General features: G+C 42.0%; 1 protein-coding gene across 3 annotated transcripts in view; it reads right to left on the bottom strand.

Moving 5' to 3' along the window:
• The window catches only part of LOC115162910 (cadherin-23), a 712,130-nt gene that overhangs the window by 32,128 nt on the left and 658,255 nt on the right, over positions 1 to 21,747 (bottom strand). For all 3 annotated transcript variants that reach the window (XM_029714423.1, XM_029714440.1, XM_029714433.1), the window contains 5 exons: positions 10,021 to 10,190; positions 9,011 to 9,148; positions 2,986 to 3,105; positions 1,184 to 1,361; positions 110 to 321 (listed from right to left, as the gene is read on the bottom strand). In XM_029714423.1, the coding sequence (XP_029570283.1) occupies positions 110 to 321; positions 1,184 to 1,361; positions 2,986 to 3,105; positions 9,011 to 9,148; positions 10,021 to 10,190 (818 nt within the window). The remainder of the gene's footprint in view (positions 1 to 109; positions 322 to 1,183; positions 1,362 to 2,985; positions 3,106 to 9,010; positions 9,149 to 10,020; positions 10,191 to 21,747) is intronic.

The raw sequence follows: 21,747 nt of genomic DNA, 5'->3' as shown, positions 1-21,747 counted from the left end.
CACACACACACACACACACACACACACACACACACACACACACACACACACACACACACACACACACACACACACACACACACACACACACACACACACACACACACACCTCCATGATGTGCATGATGGTGCCGTTGGTGGGCCTGACGAACATGGGCCTGTTGTCGTTGACGTCTATGACGATGATGTGTAAGGTGGCGGTGCCCCAGAGGGGTGGTCTGCCCTGGTCTGTAGCCACCACCGTCAAGTTAAAGTGCTCAAAGGACTGCAGCAGACGGAGAGAACGCACCAGACCTGTGTCAGCGTCCAGAGAGAAGGCATCTGATAACACCATAGAGAGGGAGAGAGAGAAAATAGTGAGAGAATGTAACCAACAGTTAATCAGAGGCAGGGAAAAAGTGAGACAAAACGTGTAAATCAGTGGTTCTTAACCTTGTTGGAGGTACTGACCCCCACCAGTTTCATATGCGCATTCACCGAACCCTTCTTAATTGGAAAAATGGCTCTCTTCACCTTGAATTCAGCGAGCGTTGTGTTCTTGTATTGTCCATCTCCATGCAGCTTAAGGAAGTGTTCTCTTAGTTTTGCCGGTGCTAGACTAGAATTGCTCAACTTGGCATTGCAAATCATGCAGTTAGGACGCTGACTCTCATCACGTTCCGTTATACATGTGAATCCATATTGTACATATTCGTCCGACCACTTTCTTTTTTTGCTCGACATAGTTAGTATGAAGGGATTAAAATATTAAGAAAGAAATCACACGACGTACCATCACGACAGTCACAATTCGACTACTGAGCGCGCCAAATTCCCTGCAGCACAGATAGGCCAAGCGATGTTGCGTGATCACCTGCAGCCAATGATGGCCAAGCGGGGCGTGTCATCACGAATCATATGAGTCGGGTGTGTGTCTTGACCTCCGCCGAACCCCTGAGACTGACTCACAAAAACCCCTGGGGTTCGATCGAACCCAGGTTAAGAACCACTGGTGTAAATGTTAAACAGTGGGTATCCAGGATTTTGTTCTAGCCCAGCACTAACACATCAATTTGTCATGAAGATAATAATATGTTGAATTAGTGGTGTTAATGCTGGGCTGGAACAAAAGCCTCTCACAGTATAGATGATGGTAAGGGTGTGTGTGTGTGTGTGTGCGTGTGTGTGTGTGTAGGGCTCCAACCTGCCCCTGGGCCCTGCATGCTGTAAGAAAGCAGGCCGTTCTGCCCCTCGTCCAAATCAGTGGCAGTCAGCGTGATCACAGACGTCCCACTGGGCTCGTTCTCAAACACACTGGTCTCAAAGACCCGCTCTGAGAAACGCGGACGGAAGTCATTCACATCCAGAACGGTCACCAAGACCTGAGAGAGACAGAAAAATATTATGTGGTCCTGTGTTGATCAGTTAGTAAGAGTGTGGCTGGCGCAAGCAATACCAATGTTGTGGTGTCAGGCCCCACAGGGATCATAATAAATACACTACCAATGCTGTGATATATTTTGAATGTACACCACCGTTCAAAAGTTTGGGTCACTTAGAAATGTCCTTGTTTAAGTACATTAGAGTGTCTAGTTTGAGAAACAGACGCCTCACAAGTCCTCAACTGGCAGCTTCATTAAATAGTACCCGCAAAACACCAGTCTTAACGTCAACAGTGAAGAGGCGACTCCGGGATGCTGGCCTTGTAGGTAGAGTTGCAAAGAAAAGTGCCATATCTCAGACTGGCCAATAAAAATAAAAGTTTAAAATGGGAAAAAGAACACAGACACCGGACAGAGGAACTCTGCCTAGAAGGCCAGCATCCCGGAGTCGCCTCTTCACTGTTGACGTTGAGACTGGTGTTTTACGGGTACTATTTAATGAAACTGCCAGTTGAGGACTTGTGAGGTGTCTGTTTCTCAAACTAGACACTCTAATGTACTTGTCCTCTTGCTCAGTTGGCCTCCCACTCCTCTTTCTATTCTGGTTAGAGACAGTTTGCGCTGTTCTGTGAAGGGAGTATTACACAGCGTTGTATGAGATCTTCAGTTTCTCGGCAATTTCTCGCATGGAATAGCCTTCATTTCTCAGAACAAGAATAGACTGACGAGTTTCAGAAGAAAGTTATTTGTTTCTGGCCATTTTGAGCCTGTAATCGAACCCACAAATGCTGATGCTCCAGATACTCAACTAGTGTAAAGAAGGCCAGTTTTATTGCTTCTTTAATCAGAACAACAATTTTCAGCTGTGCTAACATAATTGGAAAAGGGTTTTCTAATGATCAATTAGCCAATTAAAATTTTAAACTTGGATTAGCTAACACAACATGCCATTAGAACACAGGAGGGATGGTTGCTGAAAATCGGCCTCTGTACATCTATGTACATATTCCATAAAAGATCTGCCGTTTCCAGCTACAATAGTCATTTACATTATTATCAATGTCTACACTGCATTTCTGATCAATTTTATGTTATTTTAATGGACAAAAAATTTGCTTTCTTTCAAAAACAAGGACATTTCTAAGTGACCCCAAACTTTTGAACGGTAGTGTAGATATTCCATTAAAAAATCTGCCGTTTCCAGCTACAATAGTCATTTACAGCATTATCAATGTCTACACTGCATTTCTGATCAATTTTATGTTATTTTAATGGACAAAAAATGTGCTTTCTTTCAAAAACAAGGACATTTCTAAGTGACCCCAAACTTTTGAACGGTAGTGTAGATATTCCATAAAAAATCTGCCGTTTCCAGCTACAATAGTAATTTACAACATTAATAATATCTACACTGTTTTTCTGATGAATTTGATGTTATTTTAATGGACAAAAAATTGCTTTTCTTTCAAAAACAAGGACATTTTTATGTGACCCCAAACTTTTGAACGGTAGTGTACATTTACATTCACATTTTAGTCGTTTAACAGACACTCTCATCCAGAGTGACTTACAGTCAGTGCATTCAGATAAGTTTACTTATGTTCTACTACAGTATGAATCCCACCTGAACAGAGTTCTCTCGTCGGTTGTTGGGGCTGCCGCCAGGGTTGTCCCTAGCGATGGCTGTCAGGGTGAAGTGGTCTTTAGTCTCTCTGTCCAGTGGAGACAGAATGTAGATGTCACCCTGAGAAGAGAAGGAGGAGGAGGAGCAGGAGCAGAAAGATCATTATTAAAACAAAGTACAGTGAACGGGTCAGGAGGTGCAATAAACTACGGAAGAGTACTAGGGCCAAGTGAAGTTAAAAATTAAATAAACAGTGATGGTGGTGGTACTTGGAAATGTTTCTTTTTGCATGATAATACTTAAAAATTTGTCAACACTGAGAATATTGGGAATATTTTGAGAATAAAGTCTGAATACAATTTTTAGGATAAAGTGGCAATTTTCGAGAATAAAGTGACAATATTTCGAGAATAAACGTGACATTTTATATTGAGAATAAAGTAATTTTTTTTTTAATAAAGTCACAGTTATATTTCAAGATTAAAGTAGGGGATTTGGTTAACTGCATGTTTCCTTGGCTCCATGTTGCTGTGCTCACCACCATTGAAATGCCTGCAGTTGTAAATCTATACCTTATAATTGGCCTAATAACAAGGAAATCCTTTCTCTTTTAGCACATAATAACCATATGATTATAAGTAGGCCTATTAGGACCTGGAAGAGATTGTACCACAGATTTGGTTCAGAAGGAAGAACCACACGGACACAGATAAGATATTTAATCCAAGTCTGTGTGGTTACATGCAGTACATACAGTAGGTATAGATAGGTGGGTTGTGTGTGTATGCAGGTGTGTGTGTGTGGGGTGGGGGGTCTAATACACTTGTCCAAACAGGTGTCACACACACACACGCACAGTATCCTCAAAGCAATACCATTCTAACGACCATGGTGCATTGTCAGACTGCGAAGAGACATGGAGTTGCGTACATCAGACCCTGTCATGGTGCCCTTCGAATTCGCTACAATGTCTGGGCTGAATCAATCGCCTCCATTTGCCAACAACATGCATAGCATATTTTAGAGAGTAACAGCTAGGCCAGCAGCCTATATGTCGAAACAAAAGGTTAACTTGACATGGTGTTTTATGTTGGCTAACTTCTAATGAATTAGCCTCATAGACCTATGCTTATTATCTTGTGAATGTAGTAGGTCATGGATTGCGTGGAGAAGGATTGCACGTCCCTGTTTGGCTCAAGGGCTGCCCTCAAACCCATGACCTAAGCAAACTTAGGGATGACATGCCAGCAACAAATGCTGACACTACACATCCAAGTATATCGGACCAAATTATGAAAGACAAGAATTGCATTTTTAAATTCTGTAAAGTCAGTGTGGAAGAGGTGAAAAAATTATTGTTGGCAATGACAAGCCACCGGGGTCTGACAATCTGGATGGAAATTTACTGAGGATAAAAGCAGATGATATTGCCACTCCTATTTGCCAAATCTTCAATTTAAGCCTACTAGAGAGCGTGTGCCCTCAGGCCTGGAGGGAAGCTAAAGTCATTCCGCTACCCCCTTTACTGGCTCAAATAGCCGACCAATCAGCCTGTTACCAACCTTCAGTAAACTTTTGGAAAAAATGGTGTTTGACAGAAAACAAATTGACAACAGAATTTCAGCATGCTTATAGGGAAGGACACTCAACAAGCACAGCACTTACACAAATTACTGATGATTGGCTGAGAGAAATTGATGATAAAATGATTGTGGGGGCTGTTTAGGCCCCTTGCTTTTTCAATTTTGACTAACAACATGCCACTGACTTTGAGTAAAGCCAGAGTGTCTATGTATGCGGATGACTCAACACTATACACTACAGTGACTGAAATGACTGCAACACACAATAAAGAGCTGCAGTTAGCTTCAGAGTGGGTGGCAAGGAATAAGTTAGCCATAAATATTTATAAAACTAAAAGCATTGTATTTGGAACAAAACACTCACTAAACCCTAAACCTAAACTAAATCTTGTAATAAATCATGTGGAAATTGAGCAAGTTGAGATGACTAAACTGCTTGGAGTAACACTAGATTGTAAACTGTCATGGTCAAAACATATTAATGCAGTAGTAGCTAAGATGGAGAGAAGTCTGTCTATAATTAAGCGATGCTCTGCCTTCTTAACAACACTATCAACATGGCAGGTCCTACAGGCCCTAGTTTTGTTGCATACGGTTCAGTCGTGTGGTCAGGTGCCACAAAAAAGGACTTAGGAAAATTGCAATTGGCTCAGAACAGGGCAGCACGGCTGGCCCTTGGATGTACACAGAGAGCTAATATTAATAGAATGCATGTCAATCTCTCCTAGCTGAAAGTGGAGGAGAGATGGATGGCTGAAAGTGGAGGAGAGATTGACTTCATCACTACTTTTATTTATGAGAGGTATTGACATGTTGAATGCACCGAGCTGTCTGTCTAAACTACTGGCACACACGGACACCCATGAATACCCCACAAGACATGCCACAAGAGGTCTCTTCACAGTCCCCAAGTCCAGAACAGACTATGGGAGGCACACAGTACTACATAGAGCCATGACTACATGGAACTCTATTCCACATCAAGTAACTGACGCAAGCAATAAAATTAGATTTAAAAAACAGATAAAAAAACACCTTATGGAACAGCAGGGACTGTGAAGCAACACAAACATTGGCACAGACACACACACACACACACACACACACACACACACGGTAACATACGCACTATACATACACATGGATTTAGTACTGTAGATTTGTGGTAGTGGTGGAGTAGGGGCCTGAGGGCACACAGTGTGTTGTGAAATCTGTGAATGTATTGTAATGTTTTTAAAATTGTATAAACTGCCTTAATTTTGCTGGACCCTAGAAAGAGTAGCTGCTGCCAAAGCAGCAGCTAATGGGGATTCATAATGAATAGAAATACAAATACTTTGAAGAATCTCAAATATAAAATATATTTTGATTTGTTAAAATCTTTTTTGGTTACTACATGATTCTATAAGTTCCTCGGTGTATACATCACTAACAAACTGAAATGGTCCACCCACACAGACAGCGTGGTAAAGAAGGAGGCTGAAGAAATTTGGCTTGTCACCTAAAACCCTCACAAACTTTTACAGGTGCACACTTGAGAGCATCCTGTCGGACTGTATCACCGCCTGGTACGGCAACTGCACCGCCCACAATATTATGAATGCTACAACCTTCCCTGTCTGTCTGTTGTAAAGGATATTGAAGTTGCACGAGCAGGACACAGTCACTACACTTTGGACACATTTTGTTTGATGATGAAGGCTATTCTTTATAGTTGCAGCCATATCGTAGTTTCTGAATAGATAACACTACTGAATTGCCTGTCTGCCTCCTGAGCAGCTTAGCTAATATTTGCAATGATGATCAAAAAACAACATTCAGTTGCTGTTTTGCTGCATGCCACCTCTGGGCAGCCAAAAGTTCTAGGCAGCTGAGCGTGTATCCGGACTGGTAAAAAGAGAGATGACAATGGGAGAGATCGTTTTGCATCGCCCGGTGTGGCGGATGAATCAGAATTAGCGTAGATAATTAAGATATTTTATTTGCATAATATGCTTATGTGAGAGGCTTGTCATATGTGAATGTATCTGTTAAACCATGTGAAGGGATGGCGTGATTAATGGGGAACCAATTACTTGTCTCCACAATGTCTGTGCACAAGTCACTCCCTCCTTTGGCATTGGGGGAAGGTGTATGGCAGTGTCTGGACCATTGTATGTCCCCTCTGATGTTGCACTTATCTTGGGATAGTGTATGACCTAGAGGCTCACTCCCCTCAGTGAGCTTGTCCAGGAGTGGAGTCAAGAGGGAGTTTACTTGAGAAGGGAGTATCTAGAGTTGTCAATTGATTTATGCCATTGGATGAGCTAATGGTTCTGTTCTATACCGTACCAGAGAGAGACGGTTCCAGTTTGGAGTAGGAGGACCAGGCACTGGTCTATACAATGAACACTGTTGACACAGCAGTTGCTGTCTGCTATGTTTTATAGATATCTTTCATACAAAACTTAACCTTGTGACCCATTCTATGTATCTGTGGTTCATCATGTACATTGAGAGGGGTGTATCTTGGCTATAAAAGATCTTTGTACTTTTGTGTAGTCACTTTTCAATGGTTCATTAGAGATAGCGCATCATTGAAAGTCAGTGCTTTTGCAAAAAGCTCTTAATTATTAAAGATGTAGTTCTAAGTATAACTCTGACTGGTGTGTGAAGTTTGTAACTCTCCTCATTTGGTAATGCAGAAATTAGCCACCACACCGGTGCCATAGTTATGTCACATACTGTATGGTGCCACCAGTCTGCTTGCAGTTGTCAGTTATTGTCAGGTATGTGGATGATTTTATTCAGGAACGTTTCTTGGGCTACTTTGATGTGTCAAGTGGGCGAGATGCACAGTCTGTTTGACTTTATGAATTATGAGATGTCTGAATTTAACTTCATGGAGAAACTTGTTGCCCAAACCGACAATTAAGCACCTGTAATGGAATGGTGATCACCACTCCACTCCGCTACCATTGTTAACTCTTTCCTGACATGAAATGAAGCCACGTCTCATGTGCCCACTCATTCACTGGCACGTTGAATGTTTCCTCTCCAAGCACTGTGAGTACCCCTATCAATTTTCTCTCATTACTAGTCTGAAGAGAGAGAAAGAGAGAGAGGAGTTTCTAATTGTTTTTTGTTGATATTGTTGATATTGGTTTTGTTGATATTGTACTGCAGAGTCAATCTCACACACACAAACACAATCATATTATTACACATCAATGTTTTTAGTCCTTGCTTGGACTAACTCATTATTAGCTCCTTTTTCTAACTGTGTAGTGTATTGTGTTATTTTTTTTGTCTTCCCAGTCAAATCCTGTCTTGCCCTCAGTGGAAGAGTTGAGCTTTTCTCTAACACCATCCATCCATGATGAGCCTGTCCTGCACTGAAGCCTAATTATATGTGTTATTGTTTTTACCATCAAGGACCAGCGTTTTAATTAATACTTTCAAGTGATATCCCAAAATAAATTATATTTAATATGAACACCTCAACCCCTGTCCTGCACTGAAGTCAAGCCTCTGAACACCTCAACTCATGCGTCATACCCTCATTCAATCACTGATCCATTCCCAACACTGTGTAAGTAGCCCTCTCATTGCCATTCCCCATAATATTGTACTATACATTTATTTTTTATTTAACTAGGCAAGTCAGTTAAGAACAAATTCTTATTTACAATGACGGCCTACCCCGGCCACACCTTAACCCGGACGTTGCTGTGCGCCGCCATATGGGATTCCAAATCACAGCCGGTTGTGATACAGCCTGGAATCGAGCCAGGGTCTATAGTGATGCCACTAGCACTGAGATGCAGTGCCTTAGACCGCTGCGCTACTCGAGAGTCTTTATTAAATGCTTTAGTTTAAAGTAATTAGTTTGACGATTTTTGAAACACGCTTTGTTATTTCTGTGCATTCCGTGCCTATATCGTGGATCTCAAGTCACAAACCTCCATTGGTATCTATAGCCCCTCCGTTATTATTATTTATCACCTCCCAATGACATCTTCAGTGTGTACAGACAAACTGTTATTTGTAACATTCTGAACTCCTCCTTTATTAGTGGTGTAATAAGTCAACATAGATGAGTTAGTTCGTTTTCTTTGAAAGAGAAAGAGTACAAGAGAGAGTGAAAATGAAAGAGAGGAGAGAGTGTTTTGTGTGTGTGTATGTGTGTCTGTGTTTGTGTGTGTATGTATGTGTGTTTGTACATAAGTGAAGTGCTTGGATTGGACAGGTGCACACCGGTACTGAGTAATAGCACTCTACTGTTTGTGTACCGGTACTTCTTATAGAATATTGGCTTAAAAGTTCCAGCTCCTAAATATAAACAGTACTATCACCCAAAAATTAGTGCCAGCAACAATTTGTGAAGTGCAGTGATACGTGAAGTAAAAAAGTGAAGTCCACTTCAAGCACTACAAAGTGTGCGTGTGTGTTTTAGAACTCACAGTGGAGGGAGTGATGCCAAACTTGCCCTCTCCATCTACTAGGCTGTACTCGATGACAGAGAAGAGGCCAGAGTCTGCGTCTGTGGCACTGACTCTGACTATGACCGTGCCCAAGTCAACATCCTCAAACACTGGCTTCTGCAAAGGGACATCAGCATACACACAGACAGAACACCTTGATGTAATTGGCTCAGAACAGGGCAGCATGGCTGGCCCTTGGATGTACACAGAGAGCTAACATTAACAAAATGTTTTTCAATCTCTCCTGCCTCAAAGTGGAAGAGAGATTGACTTCATCACTACTTGCATTTATGAGAAGTATTGACATGTTGAATGTACCAAGCTGTCTGTTTGAATTACTGGCACACAGCTCGGACACCCATGCATACCCCACAAGACATGCCAACAGCGGTCTCTTCACAGTCCCCAAGTCCAGAACAGACTATGGGAGGCGCACAGTACCACATAGAGCCATAACTACATGGGACTGTATTCCACATCAAGTAACTCATGCAAGCAGTAACATTTTATGAAAAAAAACAGAGGTAAAAATACACCTTATGGAACAGCGGGGACTGTGAAGCAACACAGACATGTGGCAGTAGAGTAGGAGCCTGTGGGCACACACTTAATATGTTGTGAAATCTGTTGTAAATTTATTGTAATGTTTCAAAAAATGTGTTTTAATTTTACTGGACCCCAGGAAGATTAGCTGCTGCCTTGGCAGCATCTAATGGGATCCATAATAAATACAAATACAAATGTCACTTTGATGTCTTGACTAATCAAATGAAATCAACATTAACTTCACAAATACATGTTACAATGCATTATACAGAAAACAAAAAAGAGGACAAGAAAGCGGATGGGGCAGTCACAGTAAACAGTGGCAACAACAAAAACAAGACGAGTGCTCAAACTCAGACCATCACAGTAGAAATTATATCAAGTGAGTACTACTAATGGTGAAGCATTTTGCAGTGTATGTTATGAATCAGTATTTTTGGTACCTGGTAAGAGGGTTGTTTAAAGATGGGGTTGTTATCATTGACATCTACTATACGCAGGTAGACAGGAAGCTCAGCCACTCTGGGTGGACTGCCGTGGTCCTGGGCTCTCACTGTGAAGTTCAGCCACTGCACCTGCTCAAAGTCCACCGTCCGGTAGGCTACGATCTTACCTGCACAACAGCACAATGGTTACCAGAACATTTCTCATCATCAATATACTAATCAAATTAATGATGTTTGCTTATAAAGGCTCATTACAGGCTTGGGCTGTATTATGTGTGTGTGGGTGCAGGTGTGTTTGTTTGTTTCAACTCTGGGTTCAATGTAAAAAAGATTTTACATGATGCACAATATGCTACATCCAATAATTTCAATCTGTTTCATTGTTATGGCAATTCTAAGTGACCGATGCAAAGTTTGCAGAACGTTTGCATTTAGAATGTTTGGTTGATTTAAAAAAATGAGCTTCAATACCAAGCTATTCATTTTCATAATTCTATGAGGAATCAAAGCGCTGAGTAAATAAACCACCTCTATCCTCCGTTCTACTAGCGAATTTACAGTCACTGGAGAAACTGGACAAGCTATGTTCGAGACTTTACTATTAACTGGACCTGAAGAACTGCAATGTCCTATGTTTCTCAGAAACTTGGCTGAACAAGGACATGGATAATATATAACTAACTAGTTTTTCTATGCATCGGTAGGACAGAACGGCAGTGTCGGGTAAGCTCAAGGGGGTGGTGTGTGTCTCTTTGTTAACCTCTGAAGAGGCGGCGCTTCTAGTGGCCGATGATTTTAATTCAGGAAAACTGAAATCCATTTGACCTAATTTCTACCAGCATGTCACCTGTTCAACTACAGGCAACATCCACATTGAGCTAAAGGCTAGAGCTGCCACTTTCAAGGAGTGGGACACTAACCCGAACGTTTATAAGATCCCGCTATGCCCTCTGATGAACCATCAAACAGGCAAAGCATCAATACAGGACTAAGATTGAATCCTACCACAACGGCTGTGACGCTCGTCGGACGTGGCAGGGTTTACAAACTATCGCGGATTACAGAGGGAAACTCAGCCGCGAGCTGCCCAGTGACATGAGTCTACCAGACCAGCTAACCCTAACCCTATCCCTGACCCAGTCTGTAATACCTACTGTACATGTTTCAAGCAGACTACCCTAATCCATTTGCCCAAGAACGCCAAGGTAACCTGTCTAAATGACTATCACCCCGTAGCACTCACATCTGTAGCCATGAAATGCTTTGAAAGGCTGGTCATGGCTCACATCAACACCATCATCCCAGACACCCTGGACCCACTCCAATTTGCATACCACCCCAACAGATCATGCAATTTATATTGCACTCCACACTGCCCTTTCCCACTTGGACAAAAGGAACACCTAAATTAAAATGATGTTCCTTGACTACTGCTCAGCATTCAACAACATAGTGCCCTCCAAGCTCATTACTAACCTTGGGACTGAACACCTCCCTCTGCAACTGGATCGGCAACAACATATCCGTCATGCTGACCCACAACACAGGATCACCTCAGGGGTGCATGCCCCCCTCCTGTACTCCCTGTTCACCCGTGAATGCGTCGCCGCGTATGACTCCAATACCGTCATTAAGATTGCCAATGACATGACGGTTGTAGGCCTGATCACTGGCAATGATGAGACAGCCTAAAGGGAGGAGGTCAGAGACCTGGCAGTGTGGTGCCAGGACAGCAACCTCTCTCAATGTCAGAAAGTCAAAGGAGCACGCCCCAATTCACATCGACAGGGCTGAAGTGGAGCGGGTTGAGACCTTCAAATTCCTCGGTTTCCTCATCACTAAGGACCTATCATAGTCCAAACACACCAACACAGTTGCGAAGATGGCACAACAATGCCTCTTCCCCCTCAGGAGCATTTGTCATGGGCCCTCAGATCCTCAAATTTCTACAGATGCACCATTGAGAGCATCTTGACTGGCTGCATCACCACTTGGTATGGCAACTGCTTGGCATCCGACTGCAAGGCGCTACAGAGGGTAGTGCATATGGCCCAGTATATCACTTGGGCTGAGCTCCCTGCCATCTAGGACCTCTATACCAGGCGGTGTCAGAGGAAGGCCCTACAAATTGTCAAAGACTCCAGCCACCCAAGTCATAGACCAGGGGTCTCCAACCCTGTTCCTGGAGAGCTACCGTCCTGTAGGTTTTCACTCCAATCCTAATCTAGCGTACCTAATTCTAATAATTAGGTGGTTGATAATATGAATCAGGTTAGTTACAACTGAGGTTGGAACAGAATCCCACAGTAGGGTAGTTCTCCAGGAACAGGGTTGGAGAACCCTGTCGTAGACAATGTTCTCTGTTACCGCACAGCAAGCGGTACCAATACACCATGTCTGGAACCAACAGGACCCTGAACAGCCATAAGACTGCTAAATAGTTAGTGAAATAGTTAACCAAATAGCTACCCGGACTACCTGCATTGACCCTTTTTGTACCAACTTTTTTTACTCATCACATACGCTGCTGCTACTGTTTACTATCTGTCTCTTTATTCCTAGTTATATGTACATATCTACCTCAATTACCTCGGAATCCTGCACATCGACTCATTGTGTATCTTTTATTATGAAGTGTTTTACTTTTCTATTAATTCTCTATTTTCTTTCTCTGCATTGCTGGTAAGTGTCCGTAATTAAGCATTTCACTGATTGTTGTTTACAAAGCGTGTGGCAAATTTAATATCACAACACATCTGGGTGCATTTCTGTGAATTTCAACTCTGCCACTGTTAGTGGGTTCAATATGAAACTGATTTTACATGATACACAGTAGTTAATGTAAATACATAGACCATAGATCAGTGTTTCTTTTTCTGTAGTGTATTGGCTACATTCAAAGCCATTAATTAGAGATTGAGGATTCTGCACTATATTTTATTTACATGACACTACAAAATGTAGCCATGTTAGCACCATATTAACAGTACATGCAGGGGTATATGAATACTATATACAGTATATGAAGGGTTTATTTTTTCATTTGTTAATTTCATCTTGTAGGCTATACATTCACAGCTAAAAGCTGAGTTGCATAGGCCTACAGAGAATGAGAAAACATTTAAGTAGACATAACAATTAGGTAGACAAAACAAAGACATTGATTTTGATGGTGATGAAGCCAGCTTCGGAGAGTTCCTTCACAGCATGTCGGAGACTGGTGCTTCTGGCAACTCACTAGAGTTAGATGAGTCATGTGACATCCCGTGGGTTTACTATCTACAGAAAGTCACATGTATGGAAACTAGCAGAAAGGAGCACATAGTGTTTTGCTATTGTGAATGCAGTTAGACGGTTGAGCACTCAGCCTATCAACCTCGTGCTATCAAAAATCTGCACAGACAACTAATTGCTTTTTACACACTATCTGTTGACTGCCATGTATACAAAAAGGATGTGCTTCTCTATAAAAGCTGAAAAGCGACACAGTTTGTTGGGCCTTAACTGCGCAACTGTTGAAGTGCATAGCTAACTGCTCCATTTTTGCAGTTAGCTATTATTAGAAAACCCTTTTGCAACTATGTTAGCACAGCTGAAAATTGTTGTGCTGATTAAAGAAGCAATAAAACTGTCCGTCTTTAGACTAGTTGAGTATCTGGAGCATCAGCCTTTGTGGGTTCGATTACAGGCTCAAAATGGCCAGAAACAATTACCTTTCTTCTGAAACTTGTCAGTCTCTTCTTGTTCTGAAAAATGAAGGCAATTCCATTCAAGAAATTGCCAAGAAACTGAAGATCTCGTACAACTCTGTGTACTACTCCCTTCACAGAACAGCGCAAACTGTCTCTAACCAGAATAGAAAGAGGAGTGGGAGGCCCCGGAGTACAACTGAGCAAGAGGACAAGTACATTAGAGTGTCTAGTTTGAGAAACAGACACCTCACAAGTCCTCAACTGGCAGCTTCATTAAATAGTACCCGCAAAACACCCATCTCATCGTCAACAGTGAAGAGGCAACTCCGGGATGCTGGCCTTCTAGGCAGAGGTCCTCTGTCCAGTGTCTGTGTTCTTTTTCCCATCTTAATCTTTTCTTTTTATTGGCCAGTCTGAGATATGGCTTTTTCCTTGCAACTCTGCCTAGAATGCCAGCATCCTGGAGTCGCCTCTTCACTGTTGACGTTGAGACTGGTGTTTTGCGGGTACTATTTAATGAAGCTGCCAGTTGAGGACTTGTGAGGCGTCTGTCCTGCACCACTTCTATTGAGAGACCTGCGTCCAAGCCAGCAACCAGCGTAGAGCATCCAGTTGAAGCTATCGACTGCCTTTTCTCTCAGGAGTGCAAAATAAATCCACGTGGAATGAGTCTCGAGAGATCTGTTCCAAAACGTATGTTATGTTGCTGCTATACCAGTTGGCAAATGGACAAGACATAACAGGCATTGTGGTGGGGCTCAAGTGAGACAGTCAGATTCTTCCTGAGACATTGAAATTGGGACATTATCATGGGCCATCCACTTTGACCTGTGAAGCTATCTGAAGAAGAAAAATGAAGAAATGCCAGAAGATTGAATGCCGGGGATCAACTGTGCCCGTAATTGATTTAGACTTGTCTGAAGTTGTTTATTTTGGGGTATCAGGTTGATTGAGGAAGGCGTTACTCTGTCTCTAACTGACAATGAATGGGTGACATAAACCTAAATAGAAACTTATAACTGTGCACGACTTCAGTATTACTTACTAAAACTGTTGTTACACTAACGTTTTTATTATTTTATGTCGTTAGGATTATTTTGCTCTTACTGTAGTACTGTAGCCCACTCCTGACCAGTCACATTGTACAGTGCCTGAGTGGTGCAATGGTCTAAGACACTGCATAGCAGTGCAAGCTGTGTTGCTACAGATGCTGGTTCAATACATGTGCCGGCCTCGACTGGGAGACCCATGAGATGACTGTAGGCTTTTGTTTTCTCCCCCTCTAAAAACAAAAAACTGGCTTTATTTACACATTAGTAACAATGTGTTACCCCCATGTTCAAGAATGGCCTTTTTCTCGCTCATTTTACGTTATTTGAAAATGAAATCATCTCCAAAATATTGTTACTTTTTAAACAAAGTGATTATTTTTATTATTATTATTTATTATAAATGTAGAATGATATAAAAGCCCCTTGGATATTCTCACAGATAAATGATTAACCCTGTTATTAGCAGGACGGTATATATTGGTCATATTGGCCATGTGTCCTGAGTGGCGGACAAAGAGATTGCCTTGCAGTTACCAGTTGTATCCACTGAAACAGCGGTGGGGGTGGAAGGTTCAAAGCACGAGGGCAGGGGACACAGGATGTGCCGCAGAGCCGCGCACCGAAGACTGACCTAGCCCATGGGAAAGGGGGAGGGTTAAAAGTTATACTTAAATCCGAACTGGATTTACAAAAAATGACATGAAAAGCACACATTTTAAATCCCAAACTCTAAAAGTAATTTGAAAGGTAGATACAAATGATTTGTCACATTGTGGTTACAATAAAGAATAAAAACAAGATGTTGACGTTGAGACTGGTGTTTTGCGGATACTATTTATTGAAGCTGCTAGTTGAGGACTTGTGAGGCGTCTGCTTCTCAAACTAGACACTCTAATGTACTTGTCCTCTTGCTCAGTTGTGCACCGAGGCCTCCCCACTCCTCTTTCTATTCTGGTTAGAGACAGTTTGCGCTGTTCTGTGAAGGGAGTAGTACACAGCGCTGTACACGGTCTTCAGTTTCTTGGAAGGCCAGTTGTATTGCTTCTTTAATCAGGACATCAGTTTTCAGCTGTGCTAACATCATTTCAAAAGGGTTTTAAAATGATCAATTAGCCTTTTAAAATGATAAACTTGGATTAGCTAACACAACGTGCCATTGGAACACAGGAGTGATGGTTGCTGATAATGGACCTCTGTACGCCTATGTAGATATTCCATATAAAATCAACAATTTCCAGCTACGATAGTCATTTACAACATTAACAATGTCTACACTGTATTTCTTATCAATTTGATGTCATTATAATGGACAATTTTTTTTGCTTTTCTTTCAAAAACAAGGACATCTGTAAATGACCCCAAAATTTGAATGGTTGTGTAGGTAGAGCAGATTCCCTTATTGTATGGGACACTTTCAAATGTGCATTTAGAGACAGGTAGATACCAATAAAAACTGTACCATAGAGGCACAGAATAAGTTAGAGAAAAAACTAAAAGAACTGATGAAACCTATTCAAGAAAGATTTTGTCAAAGATATTATAAAATAAAGAAACTGGATGGAATATGGGTGAAAATGCACAAAATTATTCTTTAATCATTAATATAGAAATGCTACCAAAAATAACACAAAAAAATAACACCAAAAATAACACTTGTTAGAAATGACAGTCCTCCATGATTCACCAAATTATATTTTGAAAGAGGAAGAATAGGACTTTAAGCACATGTTTTCATTCCAGTCTCCTCCATCTCCACTAACTGAAGTTAATTGTAAAGATTTGTTTTTATTAATAGTGTATCATTGACAGCTGTAAAAAAAAGACTCATGTGAAGGCCAAATTACAGAGGAAGAACTTATTGATGCAATTAAAGACTTTAAGTTCGGGAAAACTCCAGGGCTGGATGGCATACCAGTTGAGGTATATCAAATATTTGTCCATGTAACCACTACTATAAAAATGGTAGAGTATCAGATACTCAGCAAGAAGGTCTGATTTCACTATTATTAAAACAGGACCCAGGTGGTAAATATGAAGCTCCAGTCCGCCTAAAAGACTGGAGGCCCCTTACACTTCAGAGTTGTGATGCAAAAATTCTAGTATTAATGCATAGCGCATAGAATTACAAAAGTATTGTCGGATGTTATTCATCCTTATCAGACAAGTTTTTTCACATGGATGATAGATTGGAGATAATGTAAGAGAAGTACAGGAAACAATAGAACCCTATTAAAATTGTGGGAAACCGGGCCTAGTGTCACACCCTGATCTGTTTCACCTGTCTTTCTGCTTGTCTCCACCCCCCACCAGGTGTCTCCCATTTGTCCCCATTATGTCCTCTGTATTTATACCTGCGTTTTCTGTTGCCAGATCATCTTCTCCCGTCAAGTCCTACCAGCGTGTTCCCCTGTTTTCTGTGCTCTAGTTTTTGTTTTTCTTAGTCTTCCAGTTCTGACCTTTGCCTGACTTGACCTACCGATTGCCTGCGGTCCAGTACGTGCCTGACTCTGATTTGGATTATGACCCTTTGCCTGCTTTGATTTACCCTTTGCCTGCCCCTTGAACTATAATAAACTCTGAGACTCATACTATCTGCCTACTGTGTCTGCATCTGGGTCTTAGCCTGAGTCCTGATAGTATGAACTGACCACGACTGGCCCAGCAGACTCAGACCCGCTCCGCAATGCTGTCTCCTTCCAGGGAGCCACCATTGGAAGACACAAGGACTTACTGCAATGCCTTATGGAGGGACTCCATAACCTGGCAGAATGCGATGACCATGCATTCGATACATTACTGGAGCAATTCCGCGTATTCCCTACTAGGCAGTAAGCCACAACAGTAAATCCCCAGACTCTCAGCAACCCCGCCACCAGCGGCACTTCTTCCCAGCCTACCCCGGTGTCCCAAGAACCTCGCTTACCTCATCCTCCTCCGGAGAGCTACTTTGGAGATTCTGGAACCTGACAGGCCTTTCTCTCCCAGTGCTCCCTCATCTTTGAGCTTCAGCCTTCTTCGATCCCCTCGGACTGCTCGAAGATAGAGTGCCTCATAACGCTGATGTCCGGGAGAGCTATGGCGGTGTGTGAGCAACAGTCCGCCGTTTGCCTCAGTCGGGAGGAGTTCGTGGCGGAGGTACGTAAAAGTATTTGATTCTCTGTTATCTGGGAGAGAGGCTGCTCGTAAGTTGCTCCAGCTACGTCAAGACTCCCGTAGTGTGGCAGACTACGCGGTGGATTTTCGCATGTTGGTGGCTGAGAGTGCCTGGAACCCAGAAGCCCTGTTCGACATGTTCCTTCACTGATTATGGTAGGTGATTAAAGATGAGCTCACAGCCCAGGAGATGCCCATGGACCTTGACTCCCTCATAGCCTTGACCATCCGGATCAATCGGCGGCTACGGGAACGTAGGAGGGAAAGGAGTCTGCTCCCTGTCACCCTCGCTCGTCCTCGATTTCCACCTCTCCCACGAGGATTCCCAGAAATCCCTGAAGTCTACATTTCCGAGTCAATCCGATGTCACACGAGTTCTCTCGGGAATCACAGAGGGCTGCCGACTCGCCTCCTCTGGAGCCCATGCAACTGGGCAGGGATATATGATCTCCTGCTGAGCGCTTACGCAGACTAAACACCAAGAGCTGTCAGTGAAGCTCCTTGAGGGGGGATATACACGGCTGTGACAATAACTGAAGATAATTCTCTTGGTAGATAATACGGTCGGCATTTGATTGTGAGGAATTCTAGGTCAGGTGAACAAAAGGACTTGAGTTCCTGTATGTTGTTACAATTACACCATGAGTCGTTAATCATGAAACATACACCCCACACTTGATCTTCCCGGAGAGATGTTTATTCCTGTCAGCGCAACGCACTGAGAAGCCAGGTGGCTGTACCGACTCCGACAGCATATCCCGAGAGAGCCATATTACCATGAAACAGAGTATGTTACAATCCCTGATGTGTCTCTGGAAAGCAACCCTTATCCCGATTTCGTCGACCTTGTTATCTAAGGACTGGACATTAGCGAGTAATATACTCGGGAGCGTTGGGTGGTGTGCGTGCCTCCGAAGTCTGACCAGTAGACCACTGTCTTCCTCTTCTCCGGCGGTGTTATTTTGGGTTGGCCTCTGGAATCAGTTCAAATGCCCTAGGTGGTATGGACAAAGGATCCACTTCGGGAAAGTCGTATTCCTTGTCGTACTGCTGGTAAATTGACATCGCTCTGACATCCAACAGTTCTTCCCGGCTGTATGTAATAAAACTTAAGATTTTCTGGGCTAACAATGTAAGAAATAATACATTAAAAAACAAAATACTGCAAAGTTTCCTAAGGACTAGAAGCGAGGCAGCCTTCTCTGTCGGCACCATCTTGTGGATAAACTCAGTATTCATATCCCGAAAATAAATAAATGATCTCACTACAATACATTTTAATAGAAAGTTAGCAAAAATAGATAAGATCTTGCTACCATGGAAAAGTAAATCCCTGTCTATTTGTGGAAAAATCTACTTGATGAATTCTTTAGTCATATCCCAGTTTACTGATTTACTTATGGCCCTGCCGACACCAAACAACGTGTTTTTAAATTGTATGAGCAAAAAATGTTCCACTTAATTTTTAATGGCGAGCCAGACAAGATTAATTGGGCCTATTTATGTAATGAATATCACATTGAACTTGTCACTAAAGGCTTCAGTCAAACAAAAATCTGGACTGGTTTTCCAGCAGATTAGTAAGAATGGCTCACCCTATGTTAAAAAATTGCCTTTTTCATTTCATTCAGATTACAACATCCGACTTTCAGTTATTTGAAAATTAAATAATCTCCAGAATATCGCTATTTTTAAAACAAGCCATAAAAAAACTGGTTGCAATTTCAGTTTAATCCACCAGAAAAGACAGAACAAATATTACAAATATTATAGTTCAACTCAAATATACTAATTGATAATTTTAAAAAAAGCATTTTGGGGGAATAAAATGAAACATTGTATAATCTTTGCTAATGATATCATAAATAAGACTGGTGAGTTATGTCACACATGCAGTCACCAAAATATATGGAAATGTCTGCTCTGTCCAAAATTAAAACCAACTGATTGCAGTTGGTTGCAAAAATGGAAGAGGCAAGTATAACAAGATAAGGAACTGTGTCATAAAGAAACTTTTTATCAATAAAAAAGTATTCCAGTTTAATTTAAGGACAAAATAAATTACAGATGCACCATACAGGTTGTAAAATAGTTGGGAAGAGATTTTTGACGTGCCGATACCATGGCACATGGATTATCTACTGATAAACAAAACAACGCCCGATAAAAAAAAAAAGAAATGTACAGTGGTTCCTCCTTTAAAAGTTGCGTCATACTACAGCACACCTTGCAGGCTGATGCAGCATTCTGTGGCACGTTATTTATTTGTCAGCCATTTTTTCTGTTAATGCGAGTTAGTGCTAGTTTGACCACCAGATTGCATCTTTGAGAAGCATTTGATAGTCTTCCATATTGGCATTACCAGAGAATTTAAAACTTTTTTTTAATAACATAGTATATGGGCTTGATTTTAAGAAATTTGGCTTACTTAATTTGATTAATATTATGGTGTTTCTATTCAGAGAACAAAAAAAAAATGAAAGCCTTAGTGTTTCTGTTAGGATGGAATGGAAAATATGGCACTGTACAATGTGACAGTTGGGAGTAGGCAACAGCATACAGTGAGGGAGAAAAGTATTTGATCCCCTGCTGATTTTGTACGTTTGCCCACTGACAAAGAAATGATCAGTCTATAATTTTAATGGTAGGTATATTTGAACAGTGAGAGACAGAATAACAACAACAAAATCCAGAAAAACGCATGTAAAAAATGTTATAAATTGATTTGCATTTTAATAATGAGGGAAATAAGTATTTGACCCCTCTGCAAAACATGACTTGGCACTTGGTGGCAAAACCCTTGTTGGCAATAACAGAGGTCAGACGTTTCTTGTAGTTGGCCACCAGGGTTGCACACATCTCAGGAGGGATTTTATCCCACTCCTCTTTGCAGATCTTCTCCAAGTCATTAAGGTTTCGAGGCTGACGTTTGGCAACTCGAACCTTCAGCTCCCTCCACAGATTTTCTATGGGATTAAGGTCTGGAGACTGGCTAGGCCACTCCAGGACCTTAATGTCCTTCTTCTTGAGCCACTCCTTTGTTGCCTTGGCCGTGTGTTTTGGGTCATTGTCATGCAGAAATAGCCATCCGCGACCCATTTTCAATGCCCTGGCTGAAGGAAGGAGGTTCTCACCCAAGATTTGACGGTACATGGCCCCGTCCATCGTCCCTTTGATGCGGTGAAGTTGTCCTGTCCCCTTAGCAGAAAAACACCCCCAAAGCATAATTTTTCCACCTCCATGGTTGACGGTGGGGATGGTGTTCTTGGGGTCATAGGCAGCATTCCTTCTCCTCCAAACACTGCGAGTTGAGATGATGCCAAAGAGCTCCATTTTGGTCTCATCAGACCACAACACTTTCACCCAGTTGTCCTCTGAATCATTCAGATGTTCATTGGCAAACTTTAGATGGGCATGTATATGTGCTTTCTTGAGCAGGGGGATCTTGCGGGCGCTGCAGGATTTCAGTCCTTCACGGCATAGTGTGTTACCAACTGTTTTCTTGGTGACTATGGTCCCAGCTGCCTTGAGATCATTGACAATATCCTCCCGTGTAGTTCTGGGCTGATTCCTCACTGTTCTCATGATCATTGCAACTCCACGAGGTGAGATCTTGCATCGAGCCCCATGCCGAGGGAGATTGAAAGTTATTTTGTGTTTCTTCCATTTGCGAATAATCGCACCAACTGTTGTCACCTTCTCACCAAGCTGCTTGACGATGGTCATGTAGCCCATTCCAGCCTTATGTAGGTCTACAATCTTGTCCCTGACATCCTTGGAGAGCTCTTTGGTCTTGCCCATGGTAGAGAGTTTGGAATCTGATTGAT

Source organism: Salmo trutta, chromosome 2, assembly GCF_901001165.1.
Source record: "Salmo trutta chromosome 2, fSalTru1.1, whole genome shotgun sequence".
NCBI lineage: Eukaryota > Metazoa > Chordata > Actinopteri > Salmoniformes > Salmonidae > Salmo > Salmo trutta.
The sequence above is the reverse complement of the archived record's forward strand: the minus strand, read 5'-3'. Positions and strand labels throughout refer to the sequence as shown.